We start from the raw sequence: 23,733 nt of genomic DNA on the forward strand, positions 1-23,733 counted from the left end.
CCTCCTAAATCGCTTAGATTACATAGTTTTCATATTACATCGCATCGATTACATCGTATTGTGTACGTTGAAACTATTACATCGGAAAAATTACATCGGTCGCATTTATTACACCAAAAGCCCGCGAGTACGTCGGGCTGTGTAATATTACACAACCGAGGGAATGACTTGGTTGCAGCAGTTTCGATGTAATATTCAACAACTTTTTTTGCTGTGAAAGTAAATATTAAAAAATTTTAACATTTTACATTTTATAAAACTATTTGTGTTGAGATATATGAAAATGAGAAATAATTTTGATGGATTTGTGAAGGTAATGTTAAATTATGTGTAACATTTTTTGAGAGTGGGCCGTTGAAACGATGAAGCACACGTCACTTGCACTAATGCTAGGAACTGTTTGCCAAACTGTTGGACATTGGTAGTATATTGTAGAATATATATGTGTAAGTGAGCTGCAAAAATATATTCAAAAACAATTTGACGAAAGGTCAAGTCATGTTTCCACCATTTCTAATGAATTTGCATTTCCGTACTGTTTCACGGTTTTAGCACATTATGTTGTACAGTCACTGTTTGTAATGGATTACTCAAACCATTTTTAATATTCTGAAGCTTTTGACTTCATACTGTTTAACAGAAATACAATTATTCGTGATACATTAACCTTTATGGATACAGGTGATTTACTGTTTCAAATGTAAGTCGAATGGTATTTTTCTATGCGGGCGATAGGGTGCAAAATTTACAATACTATCCGGACGCACATGAAAAAGTTGCTTATTGAAATCCCGGGAGCTAATCCCTTCACTCGACCAGCATAACGCGATGAGTAACGTCAGCAGCCGTTACGCTTTGGTGGATGTCAAAACCAAAACCGTTTCAAAACCGTTCGATTCGTAAAATCGCGAAAAAAGAGAAAACATCGGAAAAGACCGCTAAACAGTTTTGTTTTCAAAACTCAGTGTTTCGTTGATAATTTCTAGCAAGAAGTTGCTAGATTAATGGTGAATTATTGCTTGTTTGCTTGCGTCGCGGATAATTGGTAACCGGGAGTTAGCGGCTGCCGTTTTCCGTGAGGAAACGTCCCAGGAATTTGCTCATACCCGTCAGTCGGGTGCGTATAGGAAACATAACCTTGAAAGTTTGCGTAAATCAATCTCAGTGCTTTGTTTTTGCTTCGTTCCGTTATTTGCAGGTAGATGACCGGACAAAGAAACTGCTCGTCACACAATCAGTTTTTGCAAAAGGATTAGCAAGGATGAAATCTCCCCTGCCGGTACCGGAGTTCCTAGAGGAGAACAATTTGTCGCTGTCGTTTAAACAGCCCCACCGGAAGAACAGATCTCTCCGGCCGCCGAAACCTCCGAAGCTCTATCCGAAGTTTGACGCCAGCTTCAACCGGAGTCTGAATGGTTCCTCGGTGGCTCATGCAGTTTCGTTCCGGAGCACCCGGTCGGAGCTCAGCAAACTGTATGAGCCAAGCAAACGCGAATCTTACTACGAGCAGTGTTTCGAACAGATCGAAAAAGTGGGCGAAGGATCGTTCGGGGAAGTGTTCAAGGTGAAGAGCAGGCTGGACGGGTGCTTGTACGCGGTCAAGAAGAGCAAGGAGTTCTTCCGAGGTGAGCACTACCGGCAGGAACGGTTGGAGGAGGTGCGCCGGTACGAGCAGTTCAGTGAGCATGAGAATTGCGTCAAACTGTACCAGGCCTGGGAGCAGGAGGATCGACTGTTCATGCAGATGGAACTGTGCAAGGGAAGCCTGGAGGATTACGCCCGGGAGCAGCGGTTCATCCCGGAGGACAAGATTTGGTCTATCATGTTGGATCTGCTGTTGGTGAGTGCGATTAGAATTAGAGCATAATACTGCAGGGCTGGTAGCGAGTTATTCTTTGGTAACATGGTCACTTTTTTGAAGCAAGTCACTTCAGTAATTACCATTTTTATTCAATGTGGCGCGCATGTTTTGATTTCATGATACAATTTATGTGTTTTTTTTTTTTACCAAAAATGGAAAAACTGCCTGGGTGCTTTTACTACACTACATTTTACATGTCGTTAATATATTTTTTAGGCATCACCAGCCCTGTAATACAATAGTAGTAAAATTTCATGTATTTTCTTGTTGCAGGGTTTGAAAAGTTTGCACGACCGCAATTTGATACATTTGGACATAAAGTTGGACAACATCCTTATCACGGACGACGGAGTTTGTAAGCTGGCTGACTTTGGTTTGGTGTTCGACTTGAGCAGTCGAAACTGGAGTCATGCAACGGAGGGCGATTCTCGCTATATTGCGCCGGAGCTAATGGAAGGCCGGTATACTAAGTCCGTGGATATCTTCAGTTTGGGTATCGCAATTCTCGAGCTGTCCAGTAATCTGGAACTTCCCTCGAATGGGCCTTTATGGCAAAGTCTGCGCAGTGGATCCCTTCCATCGGAACTTCTGTGTAGATTGTCGCAAGAGCTGCAGGATGTGATAAGATGGATGATGAATCCGTTACCGGATTGCCGGCCTTCCGTTGATACCTTGTTACGATTGCCCCGGTTAGCTGCGTTATACCAGGAGCGAAAGCGATGGCGTGTGATCCGTGGTCTGCGATCCTACATGCATAGGAAATTGTGCAATCTGAAGTGCTTCTTAGCAAGCTTGGTGCTTTCAATAGCCAGTTGCTTGCGATTGAAACACGGTAAACCGGCAGTACCAAATGCGGATCGAAGAAGACGGTCTGGTCACAGAGATACTCTCAATCGCACCTATTGCAACGGGATCAGTAGTAATGTACGGACGTGTCTGATGAAAGACTTTGACGACGAGCTTGAAGACGATGAACTGCTGTCTACTGGCGAGCTGGATTTGACAGGAGGCAGCACGAGTACAGATGTGCAAATAACGCCCACACTAAACAACGACATTCCAAGGCATACGCCTCCGGTGCGAATGATGAACTCAACTCCGCTGAACCACAATCACATCGGGCTCCGGCTCAGCTTCCGCCATAATCACGTTGATAATCCGGCCAGGAATGCAAGGTACGTCTATACCTTCACAATCACCCCAATCAATTTTTATGTCCCTGACCCTTTTTCAAATAGTTGCCATTTCATTCGATTTTTTTGAAACCCATCAATGGTCTTTAATAGGGTTCAAATTATTTGCCGTAAATGGACAATGCAGAATTCGGAAACAAGTCGAATATATTGTGGAATATACTGGGATCATGGCAGTCGCAGATAAATATGGTTAGCAGTTCCAAGAAAATCCTCAAAAGATTATTCCGAAGTTTTTAAAGAAATACCCTTAGAGATTTTCCAGTAAACTTTACAAGAACTCCTCAGGAGTTTACGCCGATTTTTTTTTGTAATTCTAGTTCTATAGGGATTTTCTTACGAATTAATCCTTGGTTTCTCCTAAGTTTCTACAGAAATTCCTATGAACATTCCTACACAATTTTTTGAGACATTCTCTTTGTTGTACAAAGAATTCCGAAAATCCTGCAGGATACTATTCAGGGATACGATTGAATATTTTTCCACTAATTATCGAAACAATTTACCTATAAAATAGGTACTCTAAGACTTCTTCAAGGTTCAAGAAAATCTTTCAGATGTCCTAGCAAGAGTTCATTAGAAATTTCTGCAGAAGTTCGCTCCAATAATTTTAGAAAAATATTCTTGACATATTTTTCAAAGACATCTTTGAAAGTATTCCTGGATAAATTATTTGGAGGACTTGCTTGGGAAATTCTCCATAGAATTTCAGGTAGAATTCCTGAAGAGGAATTTTGAAAAATATCTTATATATTTCTTATCGGGGCCTTCCTTAGCCGAGTGGTTAGAGTCCGCGGCTACAAAGCAAAGCCATGCTGAAGGTGTCTGGGTTCGATTCCCGGTCGGTCCAGGATCTTTACGTAACGGAAATTTCCAAAAGACTAGAACAAATTAACCTCAGTCTGGTCTTGCAGAATAGCGTTTACCGCTGTGGCAATTTGGGCCCCATAACTTGTGATCTTAAATCTAGTAATTACAAAATAAAATCGAACCCGTAATGCCTCATAGCGTTTGAGCCTCTATTAAACAGGTAATTATGATAGGGTGCTTCGGAGAAGCCCAAGCAAACGTGTTCATTTTTTTTTCTCACGTCATTGGTGCGGTTCCATGTTCCTGTGCAATCAAGGTCAATCGTGACCGGTTCACGTTATACGAGTGCGAAAGGATGTTCATGTTCGGTCGAGGATGGATTGCCAACTGGTGAGCTCAATTCATGCTTATGATTAAACATTTATATTGAGGCAATGTTACGTTTTTGTATTTTTCAAACAAACTATGGATGGTTCGTCACTACCTGAGAGAGACTCGCGAAGAGGAAAAATATCAACGTCATATGCAGCCCAGATTCCCCTCTCACGAAACGTCAAATGCAGCCCACCGTTTTTATGGCTGAAAAAGTGAAAAGTATTGTGTTCAAAGTAAACTGTTATTAAAAACCTCAGTCGGCGGAGCAGTTTTTTCCAAAGTTGCTGACGAATCTAAGCAGAAGATTAATTATTTCTAATGTCTGCTACGTTTGCTGGCATGAAATTTCACTCAAACGGCTATTTATGATTCGATGTGATGCAAACTCAATCATTTTTTGCTGAAAGGTACATGTGAGGGTTTGAACAGCATGCGCATAATTGGTATAAACACAAAGTGGATTAAGAAAAAACTTAACAATCACAGAAAAAGAAGACCGTCTTCGCGAGTCTCGTCTCAGGTCACTACAAGTGTCGGCATAACCCTTATTCTGTTTTAAATAATGGTAATATACATACACCTTTCTTTTTTCGTCATTACTGAAAACAACCTTTCATGACTATTTTACTAATTTACATCGAACTGCATTAAACTAAGAAGATTGAAAAGTGTTTTAATATTTTTTTCAAACCTTTATCATTATCGTTCTTGTGATTTTCAAACAAACTTTGCATGGTTTCTTATTTTAAGTGTCGGCACAAACCCTTTTTCTTATTAAATGTAATTTTATCACACATACCTAGCTCTGTTTTCTCGTCATTACTTAAAAAAAACCTTTGAATAGTTCGGTATTTTTAATATCAACGTATTTTCTTATTCTTCTATCCTAAAATATATTCACACCGCGAGACAAAATGCAAAAAATAGTCTTGGATTACATAAGCTCACACCATCTCCAGATATTATCCGAACAATTTTAAAAGAATATATCTAAAGCTTTCATTCTTTCTAAAGTAGTTTCTCACACGATTCCTTCATATTACGAAACAAGATGACCTCCAGAAAAAAAAAACTTTACATTTTTTGTCTAAGATCTTTAAGAAATTCTCATAGAATTTCTTGAATACATGAGTAATGGATGGAATTTCAAAAGGATTCATTTTAAGAATACTTGTACATAATCTTGGTGTGAATCCGAAAGGTTTCAGAGATTTTTATATGACTCCTCCACTGTGTTTTCGACAAATCTTTCACATATTCCTCGAAGAATTGCTTCAGGGAAGCAACTAGGGATTCATCTAGAAATTTCACCAGTGATTCGTACAGAAATTACTCTGGGTTTTCTTAAGAAATATTAAATGAAATTCTCCCAGATTTTCCTCCCGGAAATCATATAGCAGTCCAACGCTCATGCCTCCATTAATTTCCACAGGTATTGTTGCAAAAATTTCCCCAGATATTCTCACGATTTCCTCTATGAATTTTTATATAAATTATTCCAACGATTTCATCCTCCTAAAGATTCCGTCAATTATTTTTCCAAATAATCCTATAATTGTTCCAGGAGTTCTTCTTCAGATTGTTCAAATAAATCACGAAGCTGTTACTTGGAGCTAAACGTATCGTCCAGGAATTCATCTTGATAATCCTACAAGCTTTTCTAAAGGGTCCGAAGTAAGTTTTTTTTTTCTGCAGGTGTTTATCAGATTTTCCTCGAAAGCGCAAAAGCCTTTTGTTGTGATTACTGCAAGATTTCCATTAGAAATATAATCCGAATGCTGTTATTTTTATATAAAGCTTCTGATAGTTTATAAGAATTGACATTAATGAATTAATAAGGAACACTTCAATCCTTATTAAATTTGTTGAGGACTTTCTTACGAATTTCCCAAAAGAATTCGGGAAGGAAATCTTTGAAGGAAGTCCGGAAGCTACCTTAGAGAACTTTCAGGTTCAAATATTGAAGAAATCATGAGCAATTATTTTGCGAAAAAAAATGAAGAAATCTAAAAAAAAAAAAAATTGGAAAATTGGAAATTCTGCCGAAATTCTATAAAGAATTGCTGGAGTGATTTGTGAAATATCGTAGGAGAAATTACTGTTTTAATTATTGAACACCTGATTGAAACTCTTAAAGAAACTCCTAGAATAATCGACGGAAGAGTTACTGGACGAATTATTGGATAAATTCCTTGAAAACCTTGAAATTGATTCTGGTGATGAACTAGACTTTTTTTTCGCAAATAAAACTGCTGTGTTTTTACTTTTTCCGATTTGTTGATTAATTTCGAGAACAACAAATAATTTCTCGAAATTAATCAACAAATCGGAAATAGTAAAAACACAGCAGTTTTATTTGCGAAAAAAAGCTGTGTGTTTTTAATTTATTCAATTTGTTGAATAAATTCGAGAAACCAGCTTTTTCATTTTTGACATTTGCTCCAATTTTACTTGCGCCTTAATTAAACACATTCCTGGAGATATTTTCCGAGCATTTTCTTGAGAAATTTCAGGAGTTATCTTTGCAGAATTGTAGTATTTTCTGGAGACATTCGTAAAAAATCTTGGTTTAGATTTTAGGCTATTCTCGGAGCAAAAATTGAATGAATCACTGGTGAATGAATCTGAAGAAATTTTCGGCAACTGCCTTTATTTATTTCTGATGAAATTCCTGGAGAAAATCACGACCAAATGCCTACAGTATTAATACCTGGCGAAATGGTCTTTGGAATTATATTTTACAGAGAGCGATGATTTTAGATATTTGATCATTTTTTTAGTAGTTTTGATTGAATGTTGTATGAATTTCAACCTGGCAACCTTTTTATTATAAAATTCAGATTTTATCTTCTTCCTGCCCTTGGTTATGCGACCTTGCCGCGATGGGAGGGCATAATCCATTAGTCCATTAGATGGAAACCAAAGGCGTAACCTGTAGTGGTGGTATCACGTTTTGGCAATTTTGCTAAAAGCCGCGTCATAATTTATCTGGCATAGACACACATTCCGCGTCGTTGATAACATTGATGCCCATTTCAAATAAATAAATAATCAATACTATTGGCGACGATCAGTTTGCATTTTGCTAACCAGAATGATCCGTAGCCACTCTTACTATTAGCTAGCTAGACACATCGTTATCATATACGACGTAGGAAAGATTACTCTGAGGAAAATGACTTGTAGATCCACTGAGTAGAAATAAGTGGCGACAATCTTATTTTATTATGGTTTTTATATTGCCATAATAAGGAATACTCTTTTGTAACAGTGGTATACAAAATCTAAAAATAGCATCATTTTCGCAATATTTACAAGTAGAAAGTGGGCGTTGTGAAGCATTGCATTTGCCACCGAAAAGTGAAGCTTGACTATAATAGAAGCCTAAGGTAACTTTACTGTTAAATATTCACTATAATAATGACTATGGAAAGTAAGACGCTGAGATTGATCATTGACCAATAGATACTTTCAACAACAAAAACAACGAAATGAACTAGAACAACTACTCAACAGCCTAAATTTATTAAGGCTTGACGACAATTGATTATTCAGCTATTCAGCATGACCATGCTGAGGGTCGTGGGTTCGAATCCCGCTGGTCGAGGATCTTTTCGTAAAGGAAATTTTCTCGATTCCCAGGGCATAGAGTATCTTCGTACCTGCCACACGATATACACATGCAAAAATGGTCAATCGGCAAAGAAAGCTCTCAGTTAATAACTGTGGAAGTGCTCATAAGAACACTAATCTGAGAAGCAGGCTTTGTCCCAGTTGGGACGTAATGCCACAAAAAGAAAGAAGACAATTGACATTAAAGACTCTAATCTTACGTAAAAAACAGGCGTAATCATAATAGCATGACTACAAATTAATAATTAATAGCATTACTTATAAAATATTCAAAATCATTTCGACTAGACAGTAATGCCACAACTACACTACTATTTAAAACCAATTCTGATGGAGCTGCTGATTTTCACAATGCTTCCTTTTCTCAGAAGTAAGGAAATATGGATATTTTTCAAAAACTACCACGTCACAATACTAATAAAAAACAGTTCATGTGGGCACCATAGCCTAGTCCGTCTGAGTATTGGTCCTGGTAGAGGGGAAACTTGGCAAAAGCCAGATCGAGGGTTCAGCCTTGACAAGTAAAGCTGTCAGGCAGCTCCAACTGAATATCATACATAAAAAAGTGCCCTTTGTGAGTCGGGTTGAATTATTGAGAATTTTTAAGATAAATCTTACACAATTACTCTTTTAGTATTTCTTGATCCGTAATTGATCTAGTTTTTCTTTAGTTTCTTAGTGGCTTCTATTTAATTCCTGCGTAGTCACTTTTAAGTCTCTTTATTTAGAGGCCACATCTAAAGTTCCTATTTTGTGGATACTCAGGCGCTAATAGCCATACAATTAATCTTTTTCACGTTTTTCATAAAACATTATGACGCGATCTTTTAATCGATACAAAGAAGGGTCACATTTTTCTTATCTTGCACTGTCTGACCAAAGTACAATCCGAACTATCACCGGCATGGTTCCGATTTCTGCGTTGTCCTTGTATGGTAAAGAACTAGTACACTTTTGAAGTCAAGTGAGTGTGTCGATGGTTGTTACGTAAAGGTTAATAGAGCAATCAATTAAATAATACTCTTCTGCTTCCAGTTACGATTCGGCCGACGAAGATTTGATGCTCCCGTTAGACCACAGCAACTGCAGCAACCGAACCGAGGAATCGCTGCACCATTCACGTCATTCCTTGCTGCATAACACCACCAGCCCCATCAACGATTCCTCCTTCCTGACGAAGAAGAAACTTTGCTTCAAATCGGATGACTCGGATTGACGGCCTGGTCAATCGTTGGGGCCGATTGCGCATCAGGCAAGCGATCGATTCCAAAATAAACGGCATTGTCTGGTCACACATTCTTGTTCTTCCAATTCGGACGCGAAAGCGAAATAGTGAAAACCGAAAAGTGATCTCAATCTAACGTCGGCTTTGATATTTTGTGCATCTAATACTGAAACAATTAATCGGTCTACTAATAATTAAGTACGTACTTTTGAATGTTGAAACGAAGGGGTGAAATTTACGTTTCACTGCGTGCAGGAATGAATACGGGATGATATTTAGATTGCACAAAATTGTAGTGATCTAATTAGCTTTTATACATAACTAGCTAGGATTGTATACTAATAGAGTAGTAACAAACTAACGAGAGAAAAGTTGCAGATTTTGTGATATACAGGGAATCCTATAAAATAGTTAAATGGAGACGATTACGGTTTTTGAAAACATGTTTAGGCAGTTTCATTGTTTGTTGTGAGTTTATGAAATTTGGCTGAGGAATGTGATTTTATACCATCAACACCACGAGCGTTCGTTGGGGATGTTGGACCAATGTAAACTATTTTACATTACCTAAGCTTCTTTAGTTCTATTAAGTGTTGATAATACAAGATATATGATATCGTGCAGTAGTGGCTAATATTTTTCGGGGATATATTTTACAAACGATTTATAACTGATAATCGCAATAAATCGGATGCTTATAACCAATTGAAATCTCAAGATATTATTTATGTTTATTGATCCGAAAACTGCGTTCTAGTAACTTCATGAAAATAGCAGTACAAATTATATCTGTATAATGACCGAAGACTCAAGCAATAAAAAATAGACTCGTGGCGTCCCGAGTAACACACATGTTGTAATTGTGTATTATCAACTTATATATGACTAGTTTTGGTCATATATCAGTTGATAATACACCATTATAACATGTGTGTTGCTGGGGGTGTAGTCTTAAAGATCATTTGTGAGTGAAGGATTTTTCGACAGAATTTCTGTGGTCCAGAATGCTGCTTTTATTATTATTATTTATCTTTATTAGGGAGATTTTCAGCCCTTGGCTGGTTCATCTCCGCGAATGCTGCTTTTCGAGAAACGATGTATACCTACCAGGTCTCGCTTCAGAGACTTGATCACTATTTTAAGGAAGCCTACAAACACCCAGCGAATCATCCCCTATACATCGAATCATTCGTTCCAGCATAAGATGGCAGCATTTCACCACATGGTCCACAGGATGCAGACTCTGCCCCTCAGCGAAGACGGAAAAAATAAAATAATAGTAATAAAATAAATAATAATAAATAATAATAAAAAATAAAATAAAACGGAAAAAATAAGGAAATGGAATATATTTTCGATACGGCGAATACAAGGTAAGGACGATAAAAGCCATCATCGACAAAAAGGAAAAACAGCATATTCAGAGTAATTTGACAACGCTCAGAGAGAAGTCCATTGTTCCTTGCCGTTGGTCGATTACCGTGTTATCCGGGTTCACTAGAGCATGTTCGCTCAGAAGAGCGTCTTGGGCAGGGGTGGAGGTCGTGTCGTTTTCATGCGGACGACGGATTTTTGTTGGGGGGGAATCCAAAGATAGCCGTCACAATGGCCGACTTGTGACCCTACTCGCGTTTTCAAAGGCACTGTACTGAAGAACTAGTTGCCGAACGCTCCTGATCTTCTTATTTTAAGCTTGCTGCTAGTGCACAAAGCTAAAATAAAAATGGGCACTGTTGTTGGATGCTTCCTTCGCGAGATTAATGCCTTTCAAGTTGATACGTCCGTACAATAAAACGAATAAGGTGCACGGAGACGGAATTCAACTCAATTTTGGGTTGTTTCAACGCAATTCCGTAGTTGAGCCCAATAACTCAATTTTGGCTAAATATCCAAGGTCCCCACTAGGTAGTTTGGCTTTATTTCCATTAGAAAAATATACTCAATTTTGGGTTGATTTAACGCAAAATTGAGTTCTTTCGACCCAAACATAAGAAAAGTTGCATTTACCCAAATTTGGCTTATTGGGCCAAAGTACCCATATTGGGTAGATGCAGCTCTCTCTATTTTTGACAACATTCATGTGGGAGAAAGAGAAAACCGAGAGATTTTGGGTTGAAACTATAATCGATATACTTAATTTTGGGTAAAGTAAACTCAAAAATTATGTAAAAATATTTCTCCGTGTGGTTTCTAGTTTAACGTTTATTCTATTTGTTCTGTCAAGGCCAACATTTCATGGGTTGCCAGTATCCTTGAAGTTTTGACGGAAGCCTAAGTAATCGTCTAGGTCGATCGGGAACTTCCGGGAGTTGGCTCAGGCTCTTCGTGTTATTCTTGTTCAGGTTCTTCTGCTGTAGGTATTAGTAAAGCTGGTACTTTTTCGAGTGGAACTTTATCGTGAATGGCATTTACTGCCCATACTCGCAATACAGTCCCATTAGGAAAATCACGATGTCGAGAAAAACGCTTCTAAACATAAAACCCTCCTTTTTCGTTCTTCTGCTGCTGGAAGTAGTAAATGCCGGTGGCATTGCTCAATATACTATCATTGCAATGTGCAAAAACCGTAAATAATTTAAATTTAGTAAAACTGGTTGTTTTTTCCTATCCAAATTAGGGTTAGTACAGATGGGACTCGTTATCCGAGTATTTCTCTCGCTAAACACTTGAATACCAGCATACCAGTCCCATTACTGGGGATTCGCTAACTTTGTTATCGTGCACCTTGACACATTGTTGTTCGAGTTTACGATCGATTGCAATGTACTTTTTTGCAGCTTTCAGTTATCAACTATCTTTCAATTGCAATAATGTCCCTTGAAGTTTTTAAGCTGTACAGTGGTGATATTTAATTGAGAAAATGGTGAAGATTTCCTGAATTCAAATTAACCGTTGCGGTCAGTCATATGGAAGGCTTGCTGAAATCACAGCACATGACGCGTGAAGGATTTGAAAACTATCAAAGAAAGGTGAATAGAACATGTTTTAGTCCACTTGATGGTTCTCAAGATATAGATAATCCTGATGGGTGTCAGGAGCTTTCCTATTTCTCGGCATTTGGACTTTAGCCTGCCGGTGATTCTGATCATGATTGGACGCAGGAAGAGTGTGAATGGAGCAGTAGAATAGCCTAAGGAAAACTATTTTGCTTTATTTTAGTTTACAGGCAGCTGCCCTGATGTGGTGTTAGTATTAATCGAAGAACAGAAGAAGTCGTTATGGTAAAACCTTTTTTTAAAAAAATAAGAGTTTTTCTTAATTGTGGTATTTTACACAAAATAACGATAACAAGTTGGTATAATAAGATTTATTCGATTACAGAATTCGCGCACTTCAAAAGAGATAAACGTCCACACACAACTGACTATGGTTCTCGAATGAATCCCCATCGCCACGCCTGCTGGGCTCAGTTCATAATTCACCACATCTCCCCTTTTTATCCAGATCACGGTTGATTAACAATATAATCTTGCTGCCATGCCGGCCGCGACATCGAACGAGAAGGACGAGAGGGCTGTACCAACTCTAGTTCACGATCGGGTACTGGGTTGCTAGTCACATCATCAACGCTGCTTGATGTCGCCTCTTCGATAGAATCTGTTTGCAAATTGGGTATCTTTTTTACATGTGCCGTGTTTCTTTCTAGGACACCGCCGGACAAGGGATCAAGTACTTTGACACGATTTCCTTTCTTCTCCATGACGTTGTACTCTGTTCTACCAAATGTTGGAGTAAGTTTTCCTGTTGATACTAAATTCTTCAACAAAACGTTGTCTCCTTCGCGTATATCTGATGGCTTTGCATGTCGTCTTATATCTTCCCTTTCTTTTCCTCTATATTTTAGAATAGTATCACGGTCCCTGGCTTCAGAACTGACTGGTGGGGCCGTTTCTATATCACCTATTGACGGAATTTTAGACCGGATCAAACGATTTTGCAATAAAACGGAAGGTGCCTTTCCAGTAACTGAATGTGCAGTGGTGTTATACATCATTAGGTACTGGAGTAAATCCGTTTTCCAATCCCGGTCCATTGAATGACTTATTTTAAGTCGCTTAAGCAGAGAACTGTTTTGTCTCTCAACCTCGCCATTTGCTTGTGGCCAATATGGGGCTGTATGATTAAGCGTTATATTTCTTGAGCGGCAATAGTCTTCAAACTCTGTGCTGATAAACTGCCGACCGTTGTCTAGAGTGATTGTCCTTGGGTAGCCTAGCCGTACGAGGATTGGTTCGATTTGTTTTATCGTTTCCTCTGATGTTATTCGCTTCATAGTGCACACTTCCTTGTATCGACTATAATAATCGACAATCACCAGCAGGTATTCATTTGATGGTAATGGTCCTAGAAAGTCCATTGCTACATCCACCCAGGGTTCATTCGGCATTGCACGTCGTTGCATTGGTTCAGGTGCGGATGGTCTACTAACCAGACGGCATCCTTCACAGCTTTTAACTGTTTTTCTTGCATCCTCATCCATTCCAGGCCACCAAACTCTGTCTCGAAGGCGCGATATCATCAATGTCTCACCTGGATGTCCTTCGTGAGCGAGCTGCAGCATTCTTGTGCGTAAGCTTCTGGGAACGACAATCCTGCATCCACGGATTACGTAGCCTTCGAGGAGTGCGAGGTCATTTTGAAAAGGGATGTACTTCTTAGCACCATTTCTAACTGCTTCATCCGTCCAGTCTGCTGTTAACAAAGCGTCTTTAACAATAACTAATTCGGGGTCTTCATCTATCGCACTTTTGATTTCTGAAACATCGACAGCAACTGAGTCCGTGATCGCGTGGATGTAAATCTGATCATCGCAATTATCAATTTCTTGATTATCCGATGATGAAGAAAGCCGAGAAAGAGGGTCTGCAACGTTTAGTTTTCCAGGCCTATATATGATCCTGAATTTGAATGGTTGCAGTCTAAGTACCCACCTTTCTATACGCCCGGGGGGCTGTGAGGTTGGCTTGAAAATTGCGGTTAAGGGACGGTGATCGGTTTCGAGTTCAAAGTCTCTTCCAAGCAGATACAAACGAAATTTTTCAACACTCCATACAATAGCAAGGGCTTCCTTCTCTGTTTGGCAGTACCTGCGCTCTGTAGGAGACAGACTCTTGCTGGCATATGAAATCACAATTGGCTTATCATCGCATTCGTCTTCAAACTGGATTAGAACTGCTCCCAAACCCACGGGTGACGCATCTGCTATTACTCTTGTCCGTCGCTTGTCATCGAAGAATCCCAGTATGGGAGCGGAACATACTGCTCGTTTTAGATTGTCTTATGCAACATCATGCTTCGTTGTCCAAACGAATCTCTGTCCGGTAACAGTTAGTTGACGAAGATCGAATGTTTTAGTAGCCAAGTCGGGGATAAATCTACCTACGTAACCAACAAGTCCTAGAAAACTGCGAACTTCCTCCGCTGATCTGAACTGTTGCACTGCCATTATTTTGTCGTGCGTTGGTTTCACGCCTTGTTGGGAAATGTCGTAACCCAGAAACTCCGTCTCCGTTACTTTGAATCTACACTTCTTGGTATTTAGTACGACATTATGGTCTTCCAGCGTGCGTAAAACGTTCTGTAAGGCAGCGTCGTGCTCAGCTTCCGTTTTCCCATGAATAAAAATATCGTCTTGATAATTGAAGGAGTTAGGACAATTGCTCAGTAGTTGCTCGACAATTCTCTGAAAATGCTCGGACGCACTGCATATTCCAAACATTAATCTGGTGTAACGGAACATGCCAAGATGCGTAATGAATGTCGTGATGAATCGGCTCGACTCGTGCAGTTCTACTTGGTGGTAAGCATCTTTAATATCGAGCCGGGAAAACCATTTAGCTCCGTTGAGCCTCGATAATAGATCATCTAGAGTATACTATACTATACTATAGGTATCATATGGTATTCTCGTCGTATTGCAGTGTTCGCACGACGCATGTCAATACATAGTCGTACATCACCGTTGTCTTTGATAACTATTACAACAGGAGATACCCATGGGCTAGGACCGTTAACCCTTTCGATGATTCCCAACTTCAAAAGCTTATCGAGTTGATCTTCGACTTGTTGACGAAGAGCTATTGGGACTCGGCGAACGTGCTGCGCAACGGGGGTGACAGTGTCATCGATATTTATACGTATTTTGACAAATGTGTGTATGGAGAAGTTAGACAACGTCTTTATTAAATAAATACTAATTAATACCTTTAATTACAGGGAACTTATCAATACCATTATCTGATACGTGTTGGATATTCTCCGAGCTGATGACGCTTGGCAAGCCAATCAACAGTACTCCCAACTGCTTTGCTGTGTCTCTACCCAGTAGATTCTGTTCTCCACATTTTACAACGTAAAAAGTGGCGTTAAAACTGAGTTCGCCACCCTCGACAACCGCTATTTCGGCATCGAAGGTACACCTGATTACCAAGGGTTTTTGTTGTGCATAAGCCGATAACTGTTTGGACGATGGACGCACATTCTTCACGAAAGCATTCCTGTTCTGCATGTAGTGCCATGTCAATTCATCGATAATATTATATTTACTACCCGAGTCGATCATCATTTCGATGAGTATACCGCCAACTTTGCACCAGACCATCTCGTCGTGGTTATCGCTAATTGCATATACGAATGATTTCTGAGATGCAGCTTCATCTTTCACAGCACGTGGTTCGGGAAAATTGTTGGCTTTAACGGCGTTGACTCTTGGCATTTTGTAGCGGTGATGATCTTGATGATCAGAAGATTTGCGCTTCATTGATCGTGGTTGTTCGGTTTTCCCTTTATTGGAATCGAATCGGCACTTTTTGGCGAAGTGTCCGATATAACCACAATTGTGACACTTAACGTTCTTTGCCGGACAGTGCTCTTCGGGCTTGTGGAGTCTGTTGCCACACCTGCCACACTCGGTAGCTTGATGATTCTGCTTCCATCCTGATTTGTCTTCATTCTTCGGTGATATCTTGTTAACAAAAGCACTGCTACGAGTCGGTTGTAAGCTGTTTCCTGCGTGTTGATTCAACTCACGAATCTGATGTTGGATAGATAAATGAGTGTTGACCAGATTCGTCAGATCGTCCAGGTTTATGTTAGGCTTCTCCAGTATCTTGCGTCGTAGTTCCGGTGGTGCAAGCATAACAATCTTGTCAATCACGGCTGCATCTCGACTTTCTTTTTCGGTGGTCCCAAATTGACACTTCGTTGCCAAAACTTTGGCGCGGAGCAAGAATTTGTCCAGAGTTTCTCCAGCGATAGGTTTCTGCGCCCAGAAAGAGTGTCGCTCAAAGGTATCGTGTCGTTTTGGAGCGAAGTAGTTGTTCAACCGCCGCATGACGTTGTCGAAATCATCCTCACCATCGGCAGTCTCACGGTTGTCCTCCGGCAAACTTTCGTATATACGTTGAAGGTGACGACCAGCAACCGCTAGAAAGATACTCTTGAGTTTTTTCTTCTTCTTCTTGCCCATTGCAGCGGCGATGTATTCGAACTGTCTCTTGTAGTCGAACCATGACTGGCGCAACTCCGTTATTGGAACATTGTCGCATTCGAACGGTGGTAGTTTGAACAACTGGTCTTCCATCTGCGTTAAGTGAATTACAGACAAAATGTTATGGGATCGCGTCACTATTTCAAAAATACTTTTACAAACTTTGGGAGATCTTAGTGAAATGTTATAGTAAATTATAGCTTATTCTCCATTCGCTTCCGTAGCAAAGTCAAGTTCCCTTCTAAGGCGAACCCTTTTTTACAGCCTGACCCGACGGATCGTATCCGCCGCTAAGGCAAGTTTCCTTCTAAGGCAAACTTTTCTTTGAAACAAGTTCCCTTCTAAGGCGAACTTTTCTTTGAACGAGTTCCCTTCTAAGGTGAACTTTTCTTTGCACAGCCTGACCCGACGGATCGTATCCGCCGCTAAGGCAAGTCCCCTTCTAAGGCGAACTTTTCATTGAAGCATGTTCCCTTCTAAGGCGAACTTTTCACAGCCCGACACAGCATGCTCAAACCGTCGCTATGGCAACTATTTGTTTGAAAATTTTCTCTCTGATGTCCCAACTTTTGCAAAAGTTTTCAGATTTTTCTTACTTACATTATTCCCCTTGTCAGGAATCAGCGTAGGTTCTTCTCGTCGCCAGAATATGTGGTATTTTACACAAAATAACGATAACAAGTTGGTATAATAAGATTTATTCGATTACAAAATTCGCGCACTTCAAAAGAGATAAACGTCCACACACAACTGACTATGGTTCTCGAATGAATCTCCATCGCCACGCCTGCTGGGCTCAGTTCATAATTCACCACATTAATTATAATTAAGTTGTATTTGTTCAATTGTTTCTATAAGGAAATAATTTGCAATGCAAGCTTTCAGAAATCATCACAGGAATAGGTTTAGCTGAATTTCTTCATAATCATCAAATGGGACTGTTTTGCGGGTACTTTCAATATGGGACGCACATTGTTTGGTATTTTTTTCACATTTTGTCCATTTATTTTAGAAAGTACACTAAAAATGAATACTATTCATGAAGCTAACTCAAAAGTGGCGAAAAATCAAATGGGACTGTTATGCGAGTATGGGCAGTTTAGTTCTTGAGCGCTGATTGGGGGTAATTCGGCAGGTTCCTGTGGCAGGCCAAATTCGTCAAGGAAAATGGAAAGTTCTGATTCTTGACAGCATGGTACTTTTCAACTCGGTTTTTCAGTTGATTGATGTGTGAACGGATTAATTGCTTGCCTTGGTTCAGTACTACGTTGTAGTTGACCTTTCCAATCCGTTCGATGATTACAGCGGGCATCCAGGATCATGAATTGGCTTGGTGGACTTGGGTATACACCGTATAACCTCGGTCGAAGTTCCTATGGTCTCGTTCGGTAGCATTATTCTGGCGTTCTGTTTCATCGGGGTTCTGACGTATATGGCTATCTGGAGGCTTCAATAGAGCTGCCACCGTCCGCATTGGCCGTCCTAGCATCTTCTGCGCCGGTGACTGTTTTCCGAGATCTTGTGTTGAAGTGGAGCGGTATACGATGAGAAAAGTGTGCAGTGAATCTTCTACGGACTCTCCTCCCGAACGAATTTTCTTCACGCTTCTCTTCACGGTACCTACAAAACGTCCCGGCAACCCGTTTGACTGGGGGTGATACGGATGTGACGAATCCCAAAAGATTTGCAAACGTTCTGGAACTCCGAACCGGTGAATTGTGTTCCGTTGTCATTTACCACGGTCTCGGGAATTCTAAACGTTTAGAACATCTGAGGAGCTTAATCGTCGTTTTTGCCGTTATTGATTTGGTCAGCACTACTTCAGTGAAAGGATCAATTACCAGAAAGTAGTTGCCATCTACCGGTCCGGCGTAGTCTATGTGGATGCGGGACCACGGTTTTCAGGAGTAGGCCATGGCTCTGGCTTCGTCTTAACAGGAGCCTTGGCAGCAGTAGCACAATGAACGCAACGTCGGATAAAATCTTCACCATCTATTCCGGGCCAGTACACGTAGTCGGACGTTTTGATTTCATTCGCACCACGCCAGGATGACCACGGTAGAATTGATTGAGCAGGCGTCGTCGAAAAGTCTCCGGAACGATCACTCTTTCCTTGGACAGTACGCATTCGCTGATTATGCTGAGAGATTCGCGTCGGTTGTAGTACGGTTGAACCAAAGACAAATTAAAGACCTCCATGTCCCTTGCAGTTGCCCAAAATTTTATGGCTCATAAGGTAATCTAGAATGCCGTGAAAAGTGTACTGCGATCTGTCAAACTTGGGTACCTTTTACACTACCGAGGGACGAAATGCAGTACTAGAAGTGGTACCCAATCTGAGACCGAGTGGGATGGACCTGGTTGAACTTCTTGGGCTACTTGCTTGGAAACAGCTGGCCATCCGTCCAGAATGTACCGTTTCACTTGCTGAAGGATCTTGCACTTTTTCGTGTGATGAGAAAGAAACAGGAACTGCTTCTACCGTTGTGTTCACCCAACTAACAATTTTAGCGCTATAAGCCAAGATTATTTGCTTTGTGCTGTATAACAGTTGAATTAAAGCAGCGAACGCAGCAACAATTGAAAGCCGTCAAAAATAGAACTATTAGCGTTAATACAGCTGTATCGCAAACGATTTGCAGCTATAAATATTAGCTGAATAAATTCGTCAGTTATCGCTTTTCCTGCTTTCACTAAGCTGTAACCAAAGACAAATTAAAGACCTCCATGTCCCTTGCAGTTGCCCAAAATTTTATGGCTCATAAGGTAATCTAGAATGCCGTGAAAAGTGTACTGCGATCTGTCAAACTTGGGTACCTTTTACACTACCGAGGGACGAAATGCAGTACTAGAAGTGGTACCCAATCTGAGACCGAGTGGGATGGACCTGCTGTAACTCAACACCGTTAAAGTAGCAACCCAATGATGTGAAATAAAAGTCCCCATCATTATTCCGGCTGCTTCTATACAATATGATTTGTTATGCTGCTCAATATATAACTAAGAAGCGCTTTATCGTTAGTTATACAGCGAATATTCAGCGGTGAGCTGTAAAACAACAACTTGTGACGCATCTATTGCAATTCTATTATCCGTTTTTCGAAGAATCAATTCCGGAGCAGTGACCATCATTTAATAGAAAAACGAAATTTCCTAGATTTTCACATTTTATTTTTCGCTAATTATGTAATTTACTCTCTGAACAATCTATGCCTAATTACTATATTCCACAAGCCGGAACCACTCTCCGGATCCTGCCTAAAAATATTCTCGGCGGATCACGCTTCTATAATGAACGCTTCTCACTGCCCTGCTTCCAAGGTGCCTTCGTTTAATGGTACTTGTAGTTCCTGTGGTGCTTCCGTTTGCCGCAGTTGATGGCATAGAAAAACACCATTCCGCTGGCGATTTCCAACCGCTTGGGTTTCCAGTATTTCTGTTGTCATCTCCAAAAGGCACGGCTCACGGCTCCAGCGGTAGCCTTGAGTTCTTGTCACGGTGGCCAAACCAAGCACCCAATTCGATCAACTTCACCTGGTGTATCCGGCTTGCCGTAGTAACGGACAGGATCGTAAGGTCCGTGGATCTTCGGGTTGTACTCCGCCGGATAATCACCGAAAATCATCGCGCACTCTTTTCAGCAGCAGTTTTACTCGATTGCAAATCTACACAGCCTGTTGGATGTAAACATTGCGTTTGACGTTTCACACCCTTTTACAGCCTGACGCTTATAAGCGTGGCTATAACATCTTGTACCGTCATTATAGAATATTAAATGGATTGTTTTCGATGTAGAACAAAACGGTGTGTTTTCTTTGCCTTCGATATATACTGTGCTGGCAGCAAGGCAACATCAAGACTAGTGGATGCAGAGATCGTGAGTTCGATTCCAGGCGGTGGCAGATACTTTAGTTGTGTAACTTTGGGAACATTAAATTCAGATACTTATGATTTAAATTCTGGAAGCTGTGAAACAGCTTGGAAATAATATTTAATCCGATAATACAGCGAAGCTGTATAAAAATTATTCAACAGTTGCGAAATAATTGAGAAAGCGCCTTCCGAAGATGTTACACAACTACATGTCGTATAACTGTCGAGTTAGAGAAATGATCGGTATGAATAAGAGCTGCCAACACAGCTTAAAAATAGCTGAGTAGATTCGCCAGATTTGTTGGTAAAAGGATCGCATAGAAGTTTTCATTCGTATGTACAGCGCCTTTACTCAGCATGAAGCCGTATAAAGAGGGCTTAGAGAATGTTTACATTTGCACTAAATGTTAGTTGGGCAGAATGCTTACCATATCTTCTACACTGAGAAAAATCTACACGTCAAGGTCGTGTGTTTTACTTATAGATTTGCGCAATGAGGAAAACCACATGATTTGAGTGTGGTAGCCATATGGATTTCATCATTGATTTCACGGTATAATAACATGTGTATCAACATTAGGTTGTCATGTGAAACAAACATGAATTTCCAAATATTAAATCATGAAAACCAACTGATTTGCTTATTGAATTCGAAATGTAGTAGCTTTAGATAGCCATGTGTGATAGAACATGAATGTCAAGGGACTGAAAGAAGAAATTTGGTAGAAAAACTTTTGCTCCCCAAAATATGGATCCGAGGCTCCTCTGCTTGTCGCAAGCTCTCTTGATTTTTTTTTTCAAACCCGTGAGCCAGCAACAAGCGGGGCGCCACAAATCCATAATTTGGGAAGCCAGGGATAAGCATATTCCATTTTTTTCGAAACTGAAAGCCAGGAAAATCTGTTAGTGGAATCCGATTTTTCTTCTAAACTATACATTATAATCAATGTTTTCTTATAGAAAGGTAGAATTCTCGTATATCGGTCAACTTCACTAATAAAAGAAAAATCGAATTCACAAATTTTCATCTAACACTTTCAGCTTCAAAATTTGCTTCTTCTCTTTGGAAGCATGATGCTGACTGTCGTTCGACACGAGGTCCAACCGCAATTCAGTTCACTATGCATCCCATGGGTTGATCACAAACAATTTAGAAGCTTTGAACATGGAAATCGATAGCATAGGTCATGGATTTCATCATAACAATCTCATTGCGCAAATCAATGAATCGACCAACTTGAACATGATGATTATGACACAAGATAACCATAAGCAAAACACACTGAATCCGTGTTGGGGTGATGATCTATGCGTCCATAGGTTGACACATACGAATCTGAAGAGAAAGCTTCGGGAACTTATGTGGAAAAAATATGGAATCCCTGTTGTCGGTTGATGAATCAATCCATGAAGCAAAACACAGGAATTTAATGTGTAACACACACGAAGTTTGCAAGAAAATCATAGCAAATCGATATGGACGTTCATGAATAAATCCATAATTTTAAACACACAGATCGAGCGTGTGGATTTTTATCAGTGTAGCAAAATTGAAGCGATGATGTAGTCTTCTTCTAGACGCCTCCTTCGGGCGATGAGGAGACGGGAAGGCCTGTCAGCGCATCCAAATTCGTTGGTCGAAACCTGGGAGGGACAAACCAATACAAAATTTCTGTACGTCATAGTGAGCCGAGATTCCGCTGTCACGAACTGTCACTGTGAGCCCAGATCTCAAACATTGGACTAACATGAAAAAAGCGCGTAACTGATTAAAACACATTTTCGTATTTCTTCAAAAGTGATAAAAATCGAATGAAAATCAATTCATGCACATAACGCAAGTAATGTCACGTGAGCACCATTTAATCTGATTGAACATAAAGCATTGAAAAACGCATCGTTCTACTTTATCCAATGAAAATGAATATTTAGTGCATAGAAAACTGTGGCCCTTTTTTCATGTTTGTCAGGAAAGATCGAAGGTGCACAACAAATCGAAACTACCGATTTTCTCGAAGCCTGCCTTGATTGGACTAATGCTTCTTTTTCCGGTTGTCCATATGCTTGCTCTGCAGTTGTGAGAGAGCGCGAAGCGTGTTGAATGCCTTCCAGGCTTTCGTTCAGGAACTTGTGGAATAGGGGGAGATCCCCCAGTACCGGACACTTAAGCCACTAAATTCATAATTCGAAATATATTGATTTTATTGGCTCGTGTTACTCATTTATGATAAATATTATAATTTTTATAGTGTACAAAAATTGATTCGAAAATATAAATATGAATTTTGACATTGCATTTTGATGATGTATTTTAGTACCAAATTGGCCGATCTTGACAGGTGGCACCCAATACCGGACACCATCTGGAAATGCCTCGAATTTTGTAAATTTGAACATCATTGAATGTGTACACTATAGGAATAGTTTATAATTATCAATTAAATGCATTTGCAACATTTAAAAGAATAATTTGAGTTTTTCTTAGTTTGCAAGATGCCTATCAAAAACCTCTTTCATATATGATGAAAAATAGCATATTTTACGATGTTGTTCTGAATGTTCATTCTTCTTAATTTTATTGCATGTTTGATACCATGATCGACGGAACCCATGAAAAATGAAAGTATTTTGAGACACTGATGCAATAATTACAAAGATATCATATAACAAATCAAGCTGTCCGAAACTGAGGGACAGGAGGTGCTTAACCAAAATTGTAATTTGTCCCTATTTAGTTCAATTATGGTATAAAATACATTCGTACTATCAAATAAGGATTATGTTCGATCATGCTTGCGGGATCCAAAGTATTTTTTCATATTCAAAATAATTACTGAATAGGCTCAAAATTAAGGGGATACGTCATTTGTTTAAAGATTTTCAAACTTTTCTACTTTTTTAAAAAAGCATGCATATGTATGTGTTATTCTACGCATATGGATGTGTTATTCTACGCAAACATTAGTCTACATAATAGATTTCTTTTCTACAAATACACCATCTTGATTGGACCATGATTTCTCAATGTTTCGACTTTGTCCGGTATTGGGTGCTGTCTGGCACTAGGGGATCTTCCCCTATTACTGCTCCAATCCCTGTTTTCGATGCGCCAATCGGCACTCCAATCCCTCTTGACGTCATGGGCTATGATATTTTTGAAAACGGCAATGGATTCAGCAACCCTATATTAAGTAAACAGTGCTGTTCTGGTGCTTGAGACACACACAGTGCTTGAAGCGAGAAGACACAGTAGGGAAGACTGGGGATACTCAAT

At 39.8% G+C, this 23,733-nt stretch overlaps 1 protein-coding gene across 1 annotated transcript; it reads left to right on the plus strand.

The window, feature by feature from the left end:
- The first annotated feature begins 867 nt into the window (after positions 1-867).
- On the plus strand, positions 868-9,808 carry LOC5567533 (membrane-associated tyrosine- and threonine-specific cdc2-inhibitory kinase). Its single transcript, XM_001657478.2, has 4 exons — positions 868-1,117; positions 1,199-1,840; positions 2,135-3,036; positions 8,908-9,808. The coding sequence occupies exons 2-4, from the start codon at positions 1,262-1,264 to the stop codon at positions 9,086-9,088; spliced, it is 1,662 nt and encodes a 553-aa protein (XP_001657528.2). The 5' UTR covers positions 868-1,117; positions 1,199-1,261; the 3' UTR covers positions 9,089-9,808.
- The last annotated feature ends 13,925 nt before the right edge of the window (positions 9,809-23,733 follow it).

Source organism: Aedes aegypti, chromosome 3 (genome assembly GCF_002204515.2).
Source record: "Aedes aegypti strain LVP_AGWG chromosome 3, AaegL5.0 Primary Assembly, whole genome shotgun sequence".
Lineage (NCBI taxonomy): Eukaryota > Metazoa > Arthropoda > Insecta > Diptera > Culicidae > Aedes > Aedes aegypti.